General features: G+C 29.1%; 3 protein-coding genes and 1 long non-coding RNA gene across 6 annotated transcripts; 3 read left to right on the forward strand and 1 right to left on the reverse strand.

Annotated features, from left to right (window-relative positions):
* Positions 1-3,839: 3,839 nt before the first annotated feature.
* LOC116772060 (ejaculatory bulb-specific protein 3-like) lies at positions 3,840-5,243 on the forward strand. Its single transcript, XM_061528113.1, has 3 exons — positions 3,840-3,863; positions 4,149-4,339; positions 4,922-5,243. Exons 2-3 carry the CDS (start codon positions 4,162-4,164, stop codon positions 5,122-5,124), a joined length of 381 nt encoding a protein of 126 aa, XP_061384097.1. The 5' UTR covers positions 3,840-3,863; positions 4,149-4,161; the 3' UTR covers positions 5,125-5,243.
* A 4,291-nt stretch (positions 5,244-9,534) lies between these two features.
* On the reverse strand, positions 9,535-14,832 carry LOC116772008 (uncharacterized). Of its 2 annotated transcripts, none has more exons than XR_009753691.1 (3): positions 14,584-14,832; positions 10,105-10,292; positions 9,535-9,932 (listed from the first exon to the last, which is right to left on the reverse strand). It is a non-coding gene; the product is annotated as an uncharacterized LOC116772008 (long non-coding RNA). The 2 variants fall into 2 exon arrangements; XR_009753690.1 differs by lacking the exon at positions 14,584-14,832 and adding an exon at positions 10,644-10,997.
* Positions 14,833-14,860: 28 nt separating this feature from the next.
* Positions 14,861-16,572, forward strand: LOC116772000 (ejaculatory bulb-specific protein 3-like). 2 transcript variants are annotated; one of them, XM_032664020.2, is made up of 3 exons: positions 14,861-14,999; positions 15,090-15,275; positions 16,317-16,572. In XM_032664020.2, exons 2-3 carry the CDS (start codon positions 15,098-15,100, stop codon positions 16,499-16,501), a joined length of 363 nt encoding a protein of 120 aa, XP_032519911.1. In that variant the 5' UTR covers positions 14,861-14,999; positions 15,090-15,097; the 3' UTR covers positions 16,502-16,572. The 2 variants fall into 2 exon arrangements, with proteins under 2 accessions (XP_032519911.1, XP_032519909.1); XM_032664018.2 differs by having other exon boundaries at positions 14,903-14,945.
* A 396-nt stretch (positions 16,573-16,968) lies between these two features.
* Positions 16,969-22,678, forward strand: LOC116771999 (uncharacterized). Its single transcript, XM_032664017.2, has 5 exons — positions 16,969-17,167; positions 17,871-18,057; positions 20,792-20,878; positions 21,387-21,577; positions 22,285-22,678. The coding sequence occupies exons 1-5, from the start codon at positions 16,984-16,986 to the stop codon at positions 22,467-22,469; spliced, it is 834 nt and encodes a 277-aa protein (XP_032519908.2). The 5' UTR covers positions 16,969-16,983; the 3' UTR covers positions 22,470-22,678.
* Positions 22,679-22,759: the final 81 nt, after the last annotated feature.

The following is a 22,759-nucleotide window of genomic DNA, read 5'->3' on the forward strand; positions in this document are numbered from 1 at the left end:
ATTAGTCACCGACCTTTATTTAAGACATTTATTTAAGAAGGATAGAACTTTTCAAAGATATTATAATAAAATTAGAGTTATGTAATACGTATTACATTTTATGTAAAATATCACCTACTATGGCAGACATTTGTGTTTCAAATGTTACAAAATTAAATTCAAATACTTGAATAATGTTTTGTTTATGAAGGTTTAATAAAAATGCAGACGTAAATGCAGAAGCATCAATCGCCTTTTAAATTAATTAAGCCTGGACATTTTTAAAGTTCTGTGAAGTAGTATCACGACATTGAAATTTTGTCATTGGATATAATATATGTATATCGGATTTAATACAAATTTGTTGTTCTTAAAGAAAGAAATACGAGCATTGCTGATGTCACTAATGTCACTTCTTTCAACACGTTCCATGTTATTTTAAAATAAAAGTTCAATTCTTCTTAACATTTTTGTATTTTTCAAAGGTTCTTCAATGGTGAGCGCTCACTGAACTCTACTGTCGTGCATCAAAACGTCGTATTCATAGCAAAATTCAAATAGAGTTCTATTCTCCGTTTAAACAGTATTTGATTTCGTTTTAATCTTAACAATGATTATATGAATACCAATAAGTTTTTATAATAATTGAACAGCCTAAAGTTATTTTCATGTTACATTCGTCATTAATTTTGATAGCGCCGATATATATATTACAATGCCATGAAGTAAAGCAGACTAAATAAATAAATGTGTGCATATTTTTAAATAAATGTGAGTTATTGTAGTGTGAAACTAATAAGAGATGTTTGTTTTTATTTAATTTTAACTTTTGATATTACTTCTATAAGATTTGTTATGCCTAATGCAAGGTAAATAATTTTTCTATGAATATCTAAACAAACCCCAGGAAAAATAGTCAATTAAAGAAATTATTAAGTTATGTCCTTGGCGTTGGCTGTCCTAAAATTAAATGTATGTAAAATTAATGAGTTGATATATTAAACGGTATCGTAAATTGTAATATAAAAAGTTGGTAATATTTCTCAAAAACAAAAGTAATTACTTCACAACAAGACAGCGCAGATAACAAAGGGTAACTTTTAACATTTTTATTATATTAAAAATTTCCACCATTTGTTTGAATGTTCTTCATAAAATTAAAAATAATCTATAACTCTTTCGTTCAAAATTTTCCTTTAGTTACTATTTTTTGCATTGAAACACAAAATTATTAATAAAAATATATTTAACTTCACTTTTTTTACTTCCAACAAAAAATATAATCTCAATTAATTTTTGTGAAGTTAAGATTATTTTAATTTCTTTTTAAATGGTTTTACATCGAAGCTAAAAGAAAATTTTGTGGATAATAAATATATATTTGCAGGATAAATTCAATATGATGAGTACTCTTATCCTAACAGCTTTAATGATGAATCAAGTAATAATCCAATCGTTCAATTATGACATGGTAGACCCACAGATATGAAAGAGTCAGCCCTAAATCCAGCAGATCTATTAAATTTTATGGATTATATGCTTGACAGACGTCCATGCAATGATATCTACAACGGTTACAGAGATGTATCAAATGTTATATAGTATCTAACATAGCCCCATCTCGTGCCACTATTTACAATTGGTTTAACGAGCTTAAGCAGGACGTAGCAAACTCAATGGTGATCCGCGTGAGGGACGTCCTTTAACAGCAACAACTGAAAATAACATCACTGCTGTGCAGCGCATGATAAAGGAAGATAGAGAGTGACCTATCAGCAGATACGGGCAAGCTTAGGCATTGGTATGAGTCACGTTAAATATTACACAACGAAGGGGCGTCACGAAGTTATATACCAGATGGATACTTTAATCGACGACTAGAAACACCTTCGCATGGACTGGTTTCGCCAAATGTTAGGTAAGTTCAAGGGCGGCGGCCCCAAAGCCATATTTGACATTGTGACAGGTGCTGAAAACTGGATATATTACTAAGAACCTGAAACCAAAAGGCAATCAGCACAGTGGGTGTTGCCTTTCGAAGATCAGCCAGCTATAGTAAAGCAAGGAAGATGTCCAGAAAGAAAGATGATTGCCTCATTATTTGGCTGGAATATTATTTCGCGACACTTGTGCTAGAAACAGAAGGATAATTACCGCAAACAGATATGTAAAACGTTGTTTGCCTTTTGTCTTTCGCTGTCTTGGAAAAAATTCGACAGCAGCGCCCTCGAAGCAGGATCCTCCTTTAAAACGGCAATGTTTCAGCGCACTCCGCAAAACGGACTGTTGAATATTTGACTATGGCAGGTCTCGTGATAGTGAGTAATCCGCCATACTGTTCTGACCTACCGCCCTGCGACTTTTATTTATTCCAAGAACTAAAGATAAAATTCGAGGTATTCATTTTAGGAGCCCTGAAGATGCGGTGAAAGCATACAAAGATGCCATAGAAGACTCCAGGAGGAAGAATGGGAGCACTGCTTATCTCAGGATTCCATTGCATGGGACGATGTGTAGAGAGAAACGAAGATTACTTTGAAAAACAATAAAGAATTGACAACTTTCTACATTAAGTCGTTTTTCATTATCTAATCATTTTCAGTATCACCTAGGTAAATCGTCCCCTATTTTAGAAACGAAGCTCGCTCGTTCGCGGAACCAGGATGGACAGTTCTCGAGTGTATGTTGCGCCTCGTCTTCAGCGCAGCCACACCCATAACCTGTCTAAGACTACAAGCCCATGGGATAAATTAACCTGTGAAATAAACTAACGTTTATAACGCTTAAAAGCCTGTTTCTATATCTTATACTTTATTATTGATACTTAACCCATGAACACCGCAGATATTTTCAGCTCAGGGGTCGAAAGCCAAGGGTCGCAACATAAAATAAAATGATCTTAAAAGTACTTCATGAGTGACAATATTTTGATAAAAGTACAGGCCAAAAATAGATTTTGCCTTGCAAATGTAAATTTCTTATTATAGGTAATTTACAAAAACATATTTGTATTTCAGATGATAATCGTGACGGTGAAGGAGAACTTTCTTACGAATGTACTTACAAATACATAACAGATGAAGATGTTAAATAAAATTTTTGTATTGTTATTAACAGACCCGCGAATAGAAAATTATTGTTATATAATAAACTATTTTAGTTAAACAAGTTTAAAAACATCGAGCATAAATAAAAAAAAGAATAAAATATTCTAGGACAAAATTAATTAAATTCAAGTTAGAAGTATTTTAAAGTAAGCAAAATAAAGTATAGATCTGCAACTACTTATTTTATTAAATATCATTAATATATTGCTGAAATTGTAGGTTATGTTTATAATTAGCATAACTACAAACATTCAAACAAATTCTTTGATCATTCAGAAACATTATATCTTGCTTAAATGTTTAACCAATTGTATAATTAAATGGTTAATTAATTTCTAAGGTCACATTGTACAGACTGTGCATTAATTAGTTTGAAACATACAAAATAATAGCTAGTTAAAAAAAATTGTGACTACAGATATCATGAAAATTCGTATCACAACAGTCTTATTGACATGGTTTTGTAGTTAATAGAAACACAGTTTAACTATTTACATATAATATAATTAAAGTTTTAAGATAGAATAGTACAACTAAATAGTTCTGGGACCATGTACCAAACAGATATTTTATGAATATATTATTAGCATAATAAACAGCATGTAGAAAACGTCGATGCTAACTGTACTAATTAATAATAACAACAAAGTACTGAGATTAAATGAATTATTTTTTTTATAACATAATTATCGCATACTAACAAAGGGATAAGTATAAAAGGCTTGATTTCATTGCAAAGTTAAAGATTCATATTTATTACAAATATCGTGTGGGAAGGTGAGACACAGTGATTTTTTTTTCCTATATATGTATTATTACAGTATATATGTTTATTTATATAAATATATACATATGTATATAGTAATAAAATTATATAAAAATGTTTTATAGCACTTCATCATAATACTTCAGTTTAGCCACATTAGTTTCTCTTTGACAAAATATAGTTTGGGTTGACTTTGAGTGTGGAATTAATAGCTTTATAGATATATACTAATGTATGTCCATGTTTAATAATTAATTAAACGTACACATATGTACATTACAAAAATACTATTACAGGTCTACCATCAACATGAAGGTAGTCATTCTTCTGTCATTATTGTCAGTTGTGGCTGCCAATGACCACTTCTATTACAATTTGATACCTCTGGAAGTAACAGCTTTAGCGAAGAACCCTAAACAAATATTCGAATTCCTTGACTGCTTGCTTGATAAGGGTCCTTGCAATGATGTCTTTGAAGGCTATAGAGGTATGTTACATATTATAATGCAATAAAGAAAATAAATAATGCCAAAGTTTTGGGCAAGAATTTTATCTCCTCTACCCGTAATCACGGTAGCAGTAAAGGAACCGAAAAGTCGGGGTTATGTAGATATAAAATTAAAAAAAAACCCTTTGTGTATGATATTTTGTTTCATTTAAATGAGTTCACGCGAAAATCTTAGATATCATTAAAGTGTCTGACTCTAATATAGTTATTATAAATGCGAAAGTTACTATGATCGTCTGCTGGTCCGTTATTTTGCCACGGTTAAAAACTTGACTGGATAGTCGAATATTTCTTATAAAGGTAGATCGGATCCCAGGCGAATTTAAAGGTAACTTTGTCGTATATTTGATTGTTAAATGTGAAGCATATTGAGATTAATTAAATGTAAATTAGTATCTTTAAACTATAATAAAAACATAAATCAATTTATCACTTCAACGGAATAATTAACAAAAAACTTGCTCCAACCTATCTGTGGTCAAGTAAATACATCACTGACATACAAATATCTAAATTTAACTGTCTGACCTAGATTTGACTGATATAATTTCTATTTTTCAGCCGTTTCTTTGGAAGCTGTCCAACAGGCTTGTAAAAGATGTACTGCCGATCAAAAAAGATTTGGTAACATCTTTTTAATGATTTTGAGAAAGTTGCTACCTCAAGAATATCACAATTTTAGATATAAATACGACCCGAAAAACAAACACTTCGATGCTCTTGAAGCAGAACTGAGCAAATACAAATATCTGCCATGTCTATAAGTAACTGAATGACATTCTATTTAGTTACCGCCTGTTATGAGTTAAACGATAATTTTCAATTCAATTCTTCTGATTTATACTTCTTCCTGTTACTTCAATAAACTTTCTGTCTTTCTTAATATGATTTTAATTCAACCTTATTTTTGTCATAAAATATTATTGTTGTTAGTTTATAATATGAGATTAGATCAATACACATAAAAAAACTATCAAGAGGTATTTTTATAGAACTTTTATACCCAAAGTTCTATACCAGTCTTTAAAATATTATATAAAAATTTATAATTAAACCTAATCTGTAAATGCAAGCTTGCAATTGTGAATATTTTTAAACTATGGGTAAGTTTAGTTTATTAATTTATAGAATTTAAGATAGTTACTAGGTAAAGTTATAAATATTAAAGGATTGTTCAAAATTATGACATCAAAAAATATAAATTAATTTGAATTAACTCTGAAATTCTCATTAAGCAATTCAATTAGCTGCCAGGATAAAATGCCAAAAGTAACATGTTTTTAATACAGTATAAATGAACTAAATTACTTCTCCAACAGTCTATTGCCACAAGGTACAATCTGAATGTTTTAAAATAAAATTGTAAAAAATGTTACATTGAATTTAATATTTTTTAAACTATCCATAATAATAAAAAACTATTTATATGTTAATTCATTTGAAACATATTTTAAAGATAACATATGTATGTGAAAGATGTGAGGAATATGATGTAAAAAAATCTATCAATTCTAGATTTCGACGTAAATCTTATAAAATGTTAATTATTTCAACGTGTCACATTAAGGTTTAAATCCGAAAATTCAATAAAAAACACTTAGTTTTGGAAGTAGAGTTTGGAAGGAAACGAGATTAATCAATTGCCACTCTTACTAAAGAAATGCCTTGTTTTTTCTAAGAAATGGGTTTATTTAAAGAAAGTAAATTTAATTTTAATAAATGATTTTTCCGTTATATTTATGAAATATATCTTGATACTGTTTTGCCACAAATAAGTCACTCTCAATATAAATTGTGTAGATGGTAGAGCCTAGCTGTGGTCAAGTTACTGTAGCTCGAACATGAGCTGGATTGACCAGGGAAGTACCACCCTCTCACAGAAGATCGGCGTGAAGTGTTCTGTAATAGCTGCGTTTCGTTCTATGAATGAGCGAACCGGTTACCCTTTCCCTTTTCCCACCCTTTCCTACCCCTTCACTTTTCCCTCCCTTTCCCACTTTTTCCTCCGTCTCTTCCGCAGCGCATCCTCAAAACTGAGTTGTGGATGTCCATGGGCGAGATCACTACCTTCTTTAGATAGGCCGTCTGTTCGTGCCCCCTTTACCAAAAAAAAAATACTTTAATTAAAAATAAAATAGTTTTAATAAAAATATTATAACTTTACTAAGGTAAAATACATTCATAGAATAACTTACTTTATTGTGAACATTAAAAAATACTGTCCTTGTAGTCTATTACCGAATGTCACATAAACATGAATTAAAGAAAGACACGATGACATTGGATCTAAAAAAATAATGAGATTGTTGATCTTTTTTTATAAAAAACAAAACGTTTACAAATAAAATTTACATGAAGATTAATACATAAAAGGTTTTTGATTCCTGTATATAAAATTCTTACTAGAATTTCAATCTATATACCGAGAGAACTGATTTCACGACTGTTATACTACTCTGATTTAAAATATCGACGTAAAATATTTACTTTGTATATTGATTACACAGAATACTGTTTTTGATAGTACAGAAGATAACTAGACAAGCTCCTAGAAAGCACAATATCTTAATTTAATAACTTATGGTTTATAACATTAATGTTTACTACTTTGCTCTTTATATTATATTTATTTCGTTTTTCTTTAATGATCACTTGTTTTAAATTGTAGTTCCATTGCTTATTTCAACAGATCTTATTTAATATTCAAATTTCGAATTTATTTTTAATTTAAACTCACTATTTTCAAAACTATAAAAATAACAATAAAAATTCAGAATGTTACAAGTTAGTCAACGTTTATATATTTTGTGTTTCAAACAAAATTCACTATTGATATCTATAGACATAATTGGTTTTAAATAGTTGTTCCTGTAATAAATCATATAACTATCAAGTTTAAATACCACTACCATACATTAGATTTCAAGATTAAAGATGGTACTTACTATAAATACTCTTTATATTCTGTTAATTGTACAAAGGATTTCAAATATAACCTTATCAATCAAATTCATAAAAACTGTTTGATTTATTGTATGTGTTAAAACATTTTAATTGATCGGTAAACATTCGATTTGCAATTCTAATAGACATTAACAAGTTTACAATTGAATACCTCAATAATAGTGTGCTCTAATTTAGTAAACTATAAGCATACGTTTCTAAAATACAGGTTATATTCAATTGTGTTAATCAAATAATTAACATAAACGGAATTAATTATCACACTTCATGAAACTGTTTGAATAATAGTTTGAATATCTTATGCACTAATACAAATAAAATGCTATAAGATTTAAGACCTCAGGACTGTGATTATTATCAAGGATAGAGTCTCACAAGTGGAATTTCGAAAAAATAATTTTGTATGAATGTATTTTTGAAAACTAAATAATATAAAATTATGTCTAGTAACTCTAACTCTCTTTTTTATTTTATTTTACCCAGATTACAGATTACTTTTCAGCAACAGAGATAACGAGACGAGAGGTAAGTGTCTGTCAGTTATTCGTGTTTTTGTTCATCTTCCAACGTTTTCTTAATCTTCACACGTACTATTTAGGAAACACTCTTTAAATAATATTAGAATATTAGCTTTCGAACCTTCATTCCATAAATGTTAAGATTTATTTTACTATAAAATTAATGTCAATTAATTTTTGATTTTTTTTTACTTCTATACAGAAATCCTTTAAAACATATATATATGCTCATAATGATGAACCCAAGTTTCATCTCCAGTCACAATCCGGCATAAAACTTAGTTCTTGTTTTCTGAGATAAAAACTCGCTACAACATTCACCTCGTCGCTGCTTCTGGTGTGGCGTGAGCATTCTAGGCACCCACCCACCTTGCGCACACCCTTGACATGCCAAGATAGCCGTGTAGGATGTTCAAAATGGTTGTAACTGATATTCCTATCATTTCTTAGAGCTGCGTTTCTTTAAACGGACATCTTCCGATATGAGTTTTTCAAGATTTTCGATGTTCTCTGCCGTAGTCACGTTGACAGGCTTCCCCAGCCTCGGATCATTTTCAATCGTATGTCTGTCTTTCTTGAACAGGTGGTGCCACTTGTAAGCCATGAGCAAGAGTCCCCATAAACAGAAGACATCTCTTCCAAAATAATCTAAGTAGGTTTTCCTTGCTTGGTAAGGAATTTAATAACTGCGTGAAACTAAAATTTCTCCATGATTAAAATTTCCTTCCAAATTCACTTCTTTATTGAACTGTATCTTATTGAATTGAATAATAACCTGAATTTAATGAAACTTGGTATTTATTCTCTCACTAAGTATGATAAGTAGTACAGGTAAAAAAGTGAACCTTTTCCCCCATCATACCTCCTATTCCGCGAATTTTTTGGCCTACCTATGTAACTATATAAAATGTTGTTATTTGTATTTTTAGCTATGTACTTGTGTTTTATGTGTTATATATATAATAAATGTTGACAAACCCTAGTTTCACAATATGTTTATACATCTACTGGTTAAGAATACAGCATGTAAAGAATGTTCTCACCTCAAACAACCCACCCCTGAATCGTCAGCATAAGAAAATTTGTCGTAAACATAATGCCAGACCTCAAGACGCAGTTACCGCGTTATTATATCGCGTTAAAATGCGTTATGGAATTATTAATTTTGTAGTTTTTTAATTAACTTCAGCTAATTATTTACTGAGATATACCACTTTTTCCAATAAATATGAACACCTATACGAGAGATCATTTGGGTTTTGCTGACATTGCTTGGAATTCACTTGATTTTTTTTTTACGTGAAAGCGGCAATCGAGTAGACGGCCTACTGGATGGGCAGTAGTTACTGTCGCCCATGAATATCCGCAACAGAGATGTTACGGATGTGTTGCCAACCTTGGTTGTTGATGAAAGGGGAGAGGAATAAGGAAATGGCAGGAAAGGGTGGGAACAGGGAAATGGCAACCAGCTCTGTCACTCGTCGGACGAAAAGCAGTTATTAATGACTACTTCACGCCAATCTTCTGTAACAGGGTGATACTTCCCGGGTCAAGCCAGCCCATGTTCGGGCTGTAGTTACTAGACCACAGCTGGGCTCTACCACCTATATAATAGATGATATACTTTAATTATATTTTACTTAATTTATACATCAAAAACGGAAATGTTACCGGAATATAATAAGAACAATATTTAATTACAGATATTATAAATTATTTATTAGTGTATGTAAATATAACCAATATATTAGAGACACTTGTATGAAAATTGGAAAGATTTTATATCATTTTCAAAATATTTGTCTTTGATTTGTTTCTCCTTCCGACAATGTCAAATAATTTTATAACAATTTAACATCACTCATCGTTACTGAAACGGAGTTGAGCTTATTGACACGGTTCAAACTTGTATTTATATACTACAGCCTCTAAGTTGTCAAAGTATTCATTATTTGGGTCATATTTATGTCTAAATTCGTGGTAACTCTTTGGTAACAATCTTTTAAGAGTTTCCAAGAATAAGTAGACAAATATTTTCTGATCGGTTGTACATCTTTTACAAGATTCCCGAACGGATTGAGGAGTATAAACTGGAAAAAAAGAAGATCAAATAAAAATAGTTGTAACTTAATATTGAATAATTTAAGTATCGAAAATTAATCATCATGATAATTATATAGTCTTCCTTGCTATATGTCAACAATCAGATTATTTTTATGAGCTATTTTTCTTGAGTAAAACATAAAATTCTCTGATACGTACCTCTGTAACCTATATACACATCATTACAACGGCCTCTATCAAGCAAACAGTCCATGAATTTATTCAATTCCTCAGGTTTTTTGGCTAAAGCTAACATATCAATCGGCAATACATCGTCATAAAGTCTATGTGTACTCACAAAGGCAAATAAACACGCCAGAAATATGACTTTCATGCTGAAATCAGAACTGTAAAATGAAATTCAACATTATAAATTAAGCATTGATGCTTCATCAATAAATAGTATTAGCTTAGTTATATAATTAATTTATAGAAATATCGATACAATTAAGTTATACTTTTATTTATTGAGTAAGAGATGGTAACTGAACTAAACTAAATTATCGACAGTGTCACTAAGAGATCTACAACATATGAAAAATTATATATTCCTTATAAAATAGTTATTAATGAAATAAATATCCAAATATAATTATCTCTATCTTATCTGTAATATTACTAGCGTCGAGAAACAACTTGTTATTTTAATAATTGTATAAATGTCTTATGAGTCTACTTTATACAATAACGTATCTCACCAGAAAAAATATGCGAACACTTATAGGAAAAATTGTTAAATCATATATTAAATTCAAATAACCGTGTTATATAGGTTCGTGGGTGCGGTTTGATTAATTACATAAAAACCTTTGAATTCCATCAATAATTATTTTGTTATCGATGGAAATTGATGTTTATAACGAATTTGCATCCTGAATATTATTGATGCTATTATCAATCTATGAAGTTATAGCACGTGAGCATCTCTATGTGAACATAGGTATAATAGAAAAAGTGCAAAAAACAAACTTTTTAAGGCCAAAAATTAAAAAAAGCACTAGTTATTTTGTATGCATTATAATAAGTCAAGGAGTAAGTATAGCCACCTATGTGTAATGTCAACTAAACTGATATCAGACAAGAGCTAGTAGGTAACAATTTTGTCATTCAATCGACGTCGCGATTTAAGATTGCGTCAGGCAAGCTCAAACATGCTGATTTTTGCTACGTGAGTAGAAGGATTGATAAAAAACGCATCAATATACAAAGATAATCTCGTTATCACACAAGTCAATCTTATAACAAAATTCTTTTAGCCTCTTGTTTCTGTCATACATATTTAGAGATTATTTCTATTTAATTAATAATAATAGTATTTAATTGTAAAAATAGTATTACAATGCAATTCATTTTCCTCTTCCCTTTTAATTTGTGGTCAATTATTGCGGACAGGATAACTCTTGCTATTGATGCATTGATGCACTAAAATCGATATTTATCAATTAATTCAGATATTTCTAAGTTAAATATAAAACTTACGTATATATAAATATTAGATCGATAGGTTGAAGATTGAATAAATTGAATTGTATCAACAAAATTGAATGCAATATTAAAAGTTATAAGTTAAATAAAAGCTACTTCTAAATTGTTCATTTTCTAGAGGTCTATTGGCCGAGCTTCATAATAAATTAATAATAAAATAATAATATTAACATATTTCCCTTTTTTTATAAAGGTTTGTATAAAATTATTGTAAACGTATGAGTTATTTCGATGCATAATAATTTATGTCATACTACAAAACTACAAATTATAAACCTATTAATAGTCTAGGATCAGTAATGACTTATAAGAACCACAACGTTTATCAAAAAATTAATTAAGAAACTTGATAATAATTCACAATCTATGAGTATCTTTGGCAAAATTGATTAATTGAGTGAAGTTAAATAAACAGAGGACACTGGAGAATAACATAACCAAATTATTTCCCACGTCAGTTCAATTAGGAATATATTTCATAAAATGATGTAACTCTCAATTCAGATATTGTGATACAAAAACCTCAATTAATAAAACCTTACTACAAGTTAAAACATATGACTAAAAAATTATTGCTCCTGCAAATTTTATAATAAATCATTTTAGTATTAATTAAAACGGTCACAGTCGTGAACGTTTTTGCATCCGTATTGGATATACGATTAATTTTTGACCTCTTGAAAAAAATGGTAGTAAATTTAAGTGTGCATTACTAATAACACAAGAGTTTTATAAGTGTTTTATTTTATTACTCCATAACGAATAATAAGAACAAATGTTTTTAAAAGGCAAGGGCCATTAAGTGAAGATTGAAATGAGGTTTAAGACTTTAGCGAGTTGTATTCATTTAAATGAAACGCGTAGTATATCCGAAATATATTAGTTTCATTTAAATGAAGTGAATATTGCCTTTTAAAATATGTATAACGGTTCTAATTCGATTTCCTAAACTATTAAATAAAATTGCATACTGTATTTATTTTATTGAAAACTAGGTACCAGTCCCAGCTTCACACGGGCTCTTTACAAAAAATATAAAAGGGCCTATTTAATTTTGAGAATTATTAAACTTATATTATGATAACTTTCAAATGGTACGCCCGATTAAAATGATTTAATAAGTTATTTACAGATACTGATGTAGGCTTGAAAACGAAGTTATTTATTTTGATAAGACTTAATACCACATTTATGTAAACAGCTTTCCAATAAACGCTTTAGGAATGCCAATTGTTTTAAGTTGTAAAATGGGTATAGTATGTTATCTTTAAGGTGAATATGCCACTGCGGACTTTTCAGTAGAGCTATATAAGATACACAATACCACCATATATTATTTTGTTATATCTCAAAGACTTTATGCAGCGTTTTCCTTAAAAGCTCTCAGAATGGCTCATGCTTTCCCGACATCTTCAACAAATATCCTTAATTCACAATAAGTATATACAAAAACTTAAAAAATTATATACTAAAACTTTCCTCGAGAATCACGCTATCGAGTAGTGTTAACTGTTATCAAACAAAAACTACTGCACCGATTATCGAAATCGCTGCAGTAGTTTTTCCGTTTATCACGAACTGGCATACAGACAGACGCGGCGAGGGACTTTGTTTTATAATATGTATTGATTGATGATTGATGTAATATTCGTACAAAATGTGGATAAATTTCAACTAGGTTCTTGAACATAAGGGTACAGAAATTATGAAATAATAAAATAGACGCTTCCACACTGACATACTTTAAAAATGAATAAAATATCTACCGCAAAAACAATTGTAAATTATCTTGCTCTTTAAAATTTAAAGGGTAATATTGGGAGAGATATTTTTTAATGAACGCGTAAGGAGTAACTTGATATAAAATAATGTTAAACCATACAAATCGAGCAAACGTTAATAGGAATCATAATTTCATAAAATTTATGAACTATAAAGATCTTCGTTATAATTTTCTGAGCAAATTCTAAATGTCACTTTATTTAATGTTTGGTTGAGACAAATAAAGATGTTTTTGAATAATAACTTATAATTTAAGTATTTTTACATACATGCCGATATTAAAGATCTAAAAATTCATAAAAATTACGTCCTAAAGATTACTCCAATTATACAAAATATTTGAAAAGATAGTTTGTTGCCATAATAACATTAAGGTCTTGAGATAATAACATTAAAAACACAGACAGATAACAATTTTATAAATATGTCTAGCATATCGTACCTCATATGACGTCATTTTTAATTTTTATTCTATCGTTTATGATTTTGTTTATAAATTAACGTAATATTTGATAAAGTTGAATCTGCTCACTGTCTACAAAAGCAAATAAATATATCTAGATAAAATATGTGGTATCCTCGCTTAGTGGATAAAAATATCGCTTAATTCTTATCACGTCCATAAAACTTTAAGTTACTTAGAATCGCAAAAAGATATATTTGGTGATTTAAATTTTCTTTATTAAATAAACAACCTTGCTAACGTTCGGGAACACGTATAAAAGGACCGATCATAATGTATTAAAATCACAGGTATTTTAAAATCCCATAAGGACGGTCTTCTCAAATTATATAAGGTAATTACTTCTCACTATAATTCAATATTGTATTTTTTTTATCTACTTATTTCCTCTACTATAGATTATTGTAATATTAATTTTTTCGCAAGTTTTTAGAAAAAAAAATTTTTTATATACAAATAAATCTAACCATGTCTATAAAGATGGCATATACCGAGATTATTCAAATGAACTTAAATTGGCCTGCACCTAAACGTTTCGTGAACTTTTGCTCTTCAAACAGGTTTTTAAGTCAAGTATATTTTAATTATCTGTAACCAATTGTATTAAAATACTTTTTTAAAAATGATGTAAACGGAATATATATGTATGTAAAGTTAGAGAATACATAGGTCAAACAAAATTTAAAAATTATTAATAAATTTGTTCTTACAATCGTTTATAGACTAGATTAGACGAAAATATATATTTTTTTGTAAAAACAATCTCAAAGTATCCTAAAACTGCCAACACTAGATTCAACATTGAGATACAAAACATACCAAGAGAACTTTTTCATTAAATAAAATTAACTATATATATATATATATATATATGTATATATATGTTCATGTAATAAGTATTTACATACATATGTTACTTCGAGGAAACATCAAATAAATTTGTATTACGTTGAGGTCATCTCAGGAAAACAATTATTCAATTAATTAACTCGTGCCCCAACTGTGAAGTGATGAACTCAACTATGACGTGCCTTAAGTATAAATTTTCTTGTCAGATCTAAAATGATTTACATGAATACTTTATAACTAAGACTAATCAAGAAAATAGTCGGTCTGATTAAAATTCCTCACACAATAAATAAAAGTAAATATAAACATCATTAACGATTTATGTAGTCTGTCCTCTTATAAATTAAACATTGATAAAGAGCTCCAAACTAAACGCCAAAGACGAGGTAGCCAATGCATGCAGTCGCATTTTTTGCTCCAAGTAACAAACAAGTTGCTATAAAATATTCCATTTAAATATCTATATCGGATTTTGGTAACATCATCCATGTTATTCAATTTTTTTATTTCTTTGTGTAATTCGATTGAAGATTTTTAATATATGTATGTATATATATTTTTGCAGATATAATCATGAAGGTCATTATCGTGTTATCTGCCTTATTGGTTCTTTCCTCTGCCGAAACATACAACTCAGAGAACGACGACTTGGATATTGAGAAGTTGGTCTCAGATCCCGCCTCTCTTGGAGCTTTCCTGGACTGTTTTAACGACAAGGGTGCTTGTGACGAACTATCTGGTGATTTCAAAAGTAAGAAAAGCATTTATTTTACTAACTTTATATGTTTGAAATAGTAATTTAAAAAAATATATGAATGTTAAGTAAGTACTTTATAAATTAGTAGTTTTCTAATAAAACGAAATCAACTTAAACATTAGACTCACACTTAACTCAATTTTTTTAAATTAATTTAGTTAAACGTATTTAATCTACTTAAATTCAAAATTACATTTAAATTCCAATATACTGTCTATGAATGTAATGTAAAATAATGAGATCTAAGATTTTCGCGAGTATTCATTTAAATGAAACTAGTATTTTTCGGACCTCGTCTGCCCGTGATCACGGTTGCTGCAAAGTAACCGAAACGTCGGGATTATGTAGTTTTTAAATAATAAAATCCGCGTAGTAAATCCGAAAAATACTAGTTTCATTTGTAATGTAAAATGTTTATTATATTTGACTTCAAGAAACTCCTACTCCTTAAAATAAGTTTTCGAGCACTATTAAAGGTAAAACAGCTTCTTAACTAAATGTAATTGAAGAGGTTATTACGTAATTTTTGACATTTCGCGGAAAAAAATAAAAAGTCTCGCTATACCAATTATTGCCATATACATATTAAATAAAATTTTCTTAATCATTATTTCTTTTGCAAAACACAAACGATTTGGTTCAGATAAAATAAAAATACCTGAGACGTAATACATTACAGCATAACATTTTGTAATTCGCTAGAACTCAATGGCCGCGTAATCATAAAAACAAATTTTAATCCGGGTCACTTAATTGCCAAGAACTGATATAAAGCATGAATTCTGTTACAAAATATATTTAAATATCTTGCTATATTTTTATTACAATAATTTTGAGACTAAAGACATGGAATAGTTATTATGAATGTAATAATAATATGAAGAGATTAAGATTATGAACATTAATTATTCTTTACTTACATTTAATACCATATTTTACTTCTTTTCCATAACTACTTTATATACAATTTTTATGTCTATTTAGTTTCACAGTTAAGCTCAAAACCTTTCTAAGCATTTTGTACATTTTTTATAGAGGACCTACGGGAGGCTGTAGAACAAGCATGCGAAAAGTGCACCGCTGCCCAGAAGCACATTTTCAAACGCTTTTTAGAAGTAATTAAAGTCCAAAAGGCAGATGACTACAAAATTTTCCAACAAAAATACGACCCCGAGAACAAATACCTTCCCGCTTTGGAAGCTGCTATTGCGAAATATTAAAATGATGGCATGAATTGTATGAACTAAAGATAAGGAAAACGGCACAATAAAAGTAATAATCATTTAAAGAACTGTTTTATTAATTACTTTCAATTGTAAACCTACCAGAAAGTATATCTAAAGCTTACGAAGACATTATAGCGACTTAAACCAGTCTAAAACAACCTTAAACTTAAAACAAACTAGTTTTAATGTAAACAACCGTCCAACTTTATACCGCATTGAAAAATTAACTATTTATTCATTATCAGTAGGTACTCTCATCCACAAAAGATGGCATCTTAAACAAATTACGTCTGCACGATGTTTTTCAAATCCTCCAGATTAGTTTATTTTAGTTTGAAGGTCAACGGTCTGTATGTTTTTTTAAAGTTTTGTTATTTACGTTTTAATTCATTCTTCTTTGTGGCATACAACATACTAGGCATATTAAGGCATGCGGTAACTTGGTAAATTGCATTAATAAAATCTCGATTGTTAAAATGAAGATTGTTTATTTTATCTTCTTCATTGTTTTTGGAGTTTTTGCCGACAATAAGTATTACGATAGTCGGTACGATTATTACGACATAGACCACTTTGTGCAAAATCCCCGCCTGTTGAAAAAGTACATAGATTGTTTTTTGGATAAAGGGCCGTGCACACCGATCGGAAGAGTTTTTAAGCGTAAGTTATAATAAAAACTCCTATTACATTTTATATTTTTAAGCATCCTATTTTTATGATGATGTTTATAAAATATTCTTAGCAGAAGACACACATACTTTGTATTAGAAGACACATACTTTGTATTACCCTATTTTATTTATTGAACATATTATGCTGTCCTATTAATAAATTAATATTAAGCTAAATTTTCACCACAGCTTTAAATTATTGAATACATTTTTTTTATTTTATCTAAAGAAAATTAGGGTCATTAGACACATTAAAGATATATAAAGAAAATATCATAATTATTTGTTTTTAAAATTTTTTCTATAAATATTGACAATGGCAAAAGAAAGAAATTCAATCATAATTCTTTAAAATAAATAAAAAATAAATGCTTTTGATTTATTATTACGTAATGTCAAGTCTTGTTGTTTTCTTTTCTTCTAACTCTCTAACAACAAGGTACTGACGGCGGCAATGACTTAATTGCTATTTTTTGCTCTTTATAGTGTTGCAAAGAAAAACAGATTGAAGACTTTAAAATTGTAACTCTATTTAATACAAAAAACACAATATAAATTATTCCTTTTGTCTACAATTCATAAGTTTTGTTAAATTCTTATATAATGTTTTCTTCTGAAGCAAAGAATGCGCAGTCAATTGGCACCAATGTAAAATATCAAAGTGTTAACATGTACACACTATTATGTTTCAGTTGTTCTACCAGAAATAGTTATAACTGCTTGTAATAAATGCTCACCGTCCCAAAAAAGATTTGCTCACAGGACATTTGAAGCTTTCCGAAATATATCGCCACAGAACTACGCCGAGCTGAAGAGAAAACTTGATCCTCAAAATAAACATTTCAACACATTCCTAAAGTCCATAGCAACAAATAGCTAAGCTACGTAAGTATTGGGAAAATTAGCACTTTCATATTGTTTATTTAGCAGCAGTTTATTAATTATTTCCTTAACACATTCTGAATTGCAATCCTTATACTAACTGACATCATTATCAAAATCTAAAATGTGTTTGTAATCCAAGAAGCATATGTTTTTAGAACAACCGATGAGTTGAATTTTTTTTATAATACATCTAATATTTTATATTACTCTATTGACTTGTTTTATTATAAAACATAACGAAAACAGTTCTGCCCACTGGCTAGTTTAATAGTTTTTATGGTAAATATTCTTCATAAATACTTATATATCAAATAACATATTAAGTTTATTTATGAATGTACATAAAGTAATAAAAAGCTAAGCTATGCTGCTGCTCCTAGATATAAAATATTTAACTTTTAAGTATAAATAAAGTTGAAATTAGCCTTAGGTACCAAGCAATCTTTTAGCCTTAAAACGTAATTTTAAAGATTGATATAAATGTTAGAGATATAATCAATCAATACATATTATAAAACAAAGTCTCTCGCATCGTCTGTTTGTCTGTCTGTTCGCAGATAAACGGAAGAACTACCGCACCGATTATCAAACAGTTATCACCACTCGATAGCGTGATTCTCGAGGAAGGTTTTAATATATGATTTGTAACGTTTTTGTATTTACTTGTGTGTACATTAACGATATTTGTTAAATATGTCGGGAAAACATGAGCCGTCTGAGAGCTTTTAACGAAAATTCTGCCTAAAGTCTTTGAGATACATCAAAATTTAAAATTTAAAAATTGGTATTTTTAAGCGTTTATTAGAAATATTTACATAAATACGGTATTGAGTCTTATCAAAATAAATTACTTCGTTTTCAATCCTACATCAGTATCTGTAAATTACTTTTTAAATCATTTGAATCGGGCGTACCATTTGTAAGTTATCATAATATAAGTTTAATAATTCTCAAAATTAAAAAGGCTATTTTACATTTTTTGTAAAGAGACAGTGCGAAGCCGTGGCTGGTCCCTAGTATTATAATAAAATAACGACCTCAAACAAAAATATAGATACAATTTGAATAATTGTCATCCGAGTACAAAAGTTGAAATTCCATTTTGAGATATATATAATATAGCAATGTAGGACAATTAATTTTATAATACACTATATAATAACATTTGCACACCTAATTCAATCAAATTGAGATATGTGTGGAATGGAAAGTGATATGATCAAATTAATACACAAGACGTAATTTTTTTAAATTATAAGATTACTTTTTTTACATTTTGTTCACTGCAAATAAAAGCTTTTATGACGTGTAATTTTAAACATAAATGTATAAATTTTCTACTCAGTTATGATTATAAAGTTTTATGTATCGGTAATTTACAGATTTCATTTAAATCGCTGCATTTTTATTACTTCATCTCTAAAACCCGTAGTTTAAAACATCGTTAACAGAGAGATTTTTTTAAGTAAGATTTCAACGCGTTTCCAACTCAAAAGGTCAAAACTGAATTGATTGTACGAGTACTCGGTATCGATATTTAAAGTTTATTAATTATTAAATAAGTAATGAAGTAAATATACTTTTTTAAATATTAAAATCAGATTCATGAAGATCAAAGCCAAACTGAGCTATAGCACGTAAGGCTAGCGGGAAGTAGGAAAAAGTCATACAACACTAGCATCTTCATCTTCAATAAATGTTAATTAGAATTTTATCGATGTTTTATTATACGATAAACATAGGTTTTCCTTTTAAATATAAACCACATCCAAACAAATTCAGTTATCTGTTGGTACCACAGTAACCATATAAAATAAAACATATATAATGTTTAATAAGAAAAAAAAACAAATTTACAGAAAAAAATAATAGTTTGTGCCTTTTTTGCATCGTTAATAACTTAATAACCGTCACAAATAGCATTTAAATGTTTTGGTATTAAAGAGCTACAAACAAATATACTCTTCATATGATGATTTAAATACTAATATAATTTAAATTCCTCTACTAGCTTTTTATGTGAAATAACGCCGAAGACACCACCAATATACCTTTTTTCAATGAACAGCCTACCTATTTCCTGTATTAAATTGTTTAAATAAATGCTCAAGTAGTTTTAGAATAAAACCAACGAACAGTTAACAATGTCGGGAAATCAAGAATAATTAATTATGAAAAATATGTGTGAAAGTATGAAATAATTTGCAAACCAAGCCTTCAAAATCCTAAACTACCTTGGATTCTGACCTAAAGCTGACTTGGCATTTCCATTTGTAGAAATACTGGTATGATAATGTTTATAAGCTAGGTCGTTTGGGTTACAAATTAAATAGGTTAATGTTTTTCAATATAATTTTCTTTTTAAGTGAAACAAATAAAATAAATTGTTATATTAATTTGGTTGCTAGCATTTAACTCCCTAAAGTAACAATTGTTCCATAATAATAATAATTTGTAGTAAAACCTTTTCTTACTTTTATTGGTTATGTAAATTTGAATTTAATTAAAAACCACTAACAATTTTTATGATTCACTCGTGATATTGGGGACTTTTTATTGCTCAATTGGTTTCCTGGTAACGTTCAGCAACAAATCATATACGATGGATTTCAACAACAAACAGGGACCTATTGTGATTCCCGTTGAAATGCTATACAGATTCTTATTAGCCTTTGCCAAAAGGTTTAAAATTGTATGTATCAGATACTTAACATGGTCTTCGTGTCAGCAAAGGTGGTGGTTTAATGTTCGACAATATAAAAGCACTGTCGCTTTCTGCGGCAGCTAGTTCTTTGGGTTGTATTGAGAGTAAAAGGTGGGTTAACGAACTGCAATTTAATGCAGTATTAACGGCAGGCAGATTGTGACAGTCTTATATAACTTTGAGCTAATACTCTCGAAACCCCGTGTGATACTTACGAATTGAAACTTTAATTTGTTTATTTAACTCTTTTTATCCGGTTTAACTCTATTATTTACAGTATCTGTTAAAGAAAAAGTGTATTTTACGTGTGCACGATGTTTTTAATTTATTTCAAAGTATTTATAAGCTAATTTAAAGTTTATTAACTAGTATTTACATATATTTATTCGCATTGGTCCCTGGTTGATATGTGATGAGAGTCCACAGTTATGAATATTCTAAGCACGCCTGGGATGACCATGGAAGTCATTCGTATTGTTACTAAACGGATTTAATTAATATTCGGGACACGTCAGATTTCAGATTTGAATCGATTTTTAATCATATAAAACTGTCGTGCTTTATACGTTCTTGTGATTACTCACAACATTTATTTTATTAAAAAAAATACCTCTTTCAGAATAATTAAAATGAGGACCTTTGTTGTATTGGCTTGCCTGGTCGTGTCAATTTTGGCCGCCGAAAAATATAATTCAAAATACGACAACTTTGACGTCGAGACATTGGTGTCCAACGACAGATTACTTAAATCATACATCAACTGCTTCTTGGAAAAAGGAAAATGTACAGCAGAAGGCACTGACTTTAAAAGTAAGTGGTACTTTGTATTACATACCTATTTAGAGATTTAAAAGTGGTATATTTGAAAAAAGAGACTGGATATAGTAGACAAACTTATATTTGGTCCTAATTTTTTTCTCTTCTTTGAAATAAATCATTTTATAAAATGCTGAAAGTATGTCAAAATTATATATACATAGATATAACAGTGTCAAACTGTCTTAACTGCAAAACTTCATGAATTATTTCAACTAATCAGGAAGGAAGAAAGCCTTTAATCTTAAATCTCTGTTTTATCTATTTTCTTGGAAGGCTGCATTGCAAGAGAGAGCCCCTTATTTTTAAATAAATTTTACAAAAAACATAACTTACTAAAGTAAATATCGCAAAATCAATTACCGCAAACAATCAAAACTATATTTCATAAGCATTCCTAATAAATGTTCACCGACGCGTCCAAGCATGTGTAATGTTTACTAAATAAAATCTATTTATTCTGCATGACGGACTTGAGGATAAATGGCGACATTATTTTCAAAGGTTGAGGTCAAGGTTTCGTCCAGTACTTATATACAGAAATTTATGAAAATTTCTAGAGATAATGGCACTTAAAAATTTATTACATTCTTAATTTTTTGTCACAAGGTTATTTACACTTAATAATTGTTTTTCCGTATTGCGTTTGAAAAAAATTCGCTTTCATGTGACTTTTTACTCACATCAAACTATTATTTTAGAGGCCTTACCTGAAGCTGTGGAAACTGTTTGCGGTAAATGCACAGATAAACAAAAGGTCAACATAAGGAAAGTTATTAAAGCCATTCAACAAAAGCATCCTGCACAATGGGAAGAACTCGTCAAGAAAAATGACCCAACCGGACAACATCGTGCAAACTTTGAAAAGTTTATACAAGAGAGTTAAACAAAAGGATCACAATAATTTATACATTAGTTTTTAATAGGTTTAAGGTTTAAAGAGATTGTTGCCAACGTAAAAAGGTATAAGATATGACAAAGTTTCTGTGATATCTGTGGAATATCATCTTCGGATTAATTTTAATGCGGATGTAAAAGTGTTATTTATTTTTTATATTGGTGTTGACTGATTAAATAAAAATACATTTTATACGATACGACTATTTTATCACCTCACCACATTATCAAGAAAAAATAAAATGAAATTGAAATTTCATAAAATACACGTCTGATGTA

The sequence above is a fragment of the Danaus plexippus genome (assembly GCF_018135715.1).
Source record: "Danaus plexippus chromosome 16 unlocalized genomic scaffold, MEX_DaPlex mxdp_23, whole genome shotgun sequence".
Classification (NCBI taxonomy): Eukaryota; Metazoa; Arthropoda; class Insecta; order Lepidoptera; family Nymphalidae; genus Danaus; species Danaus plexippus.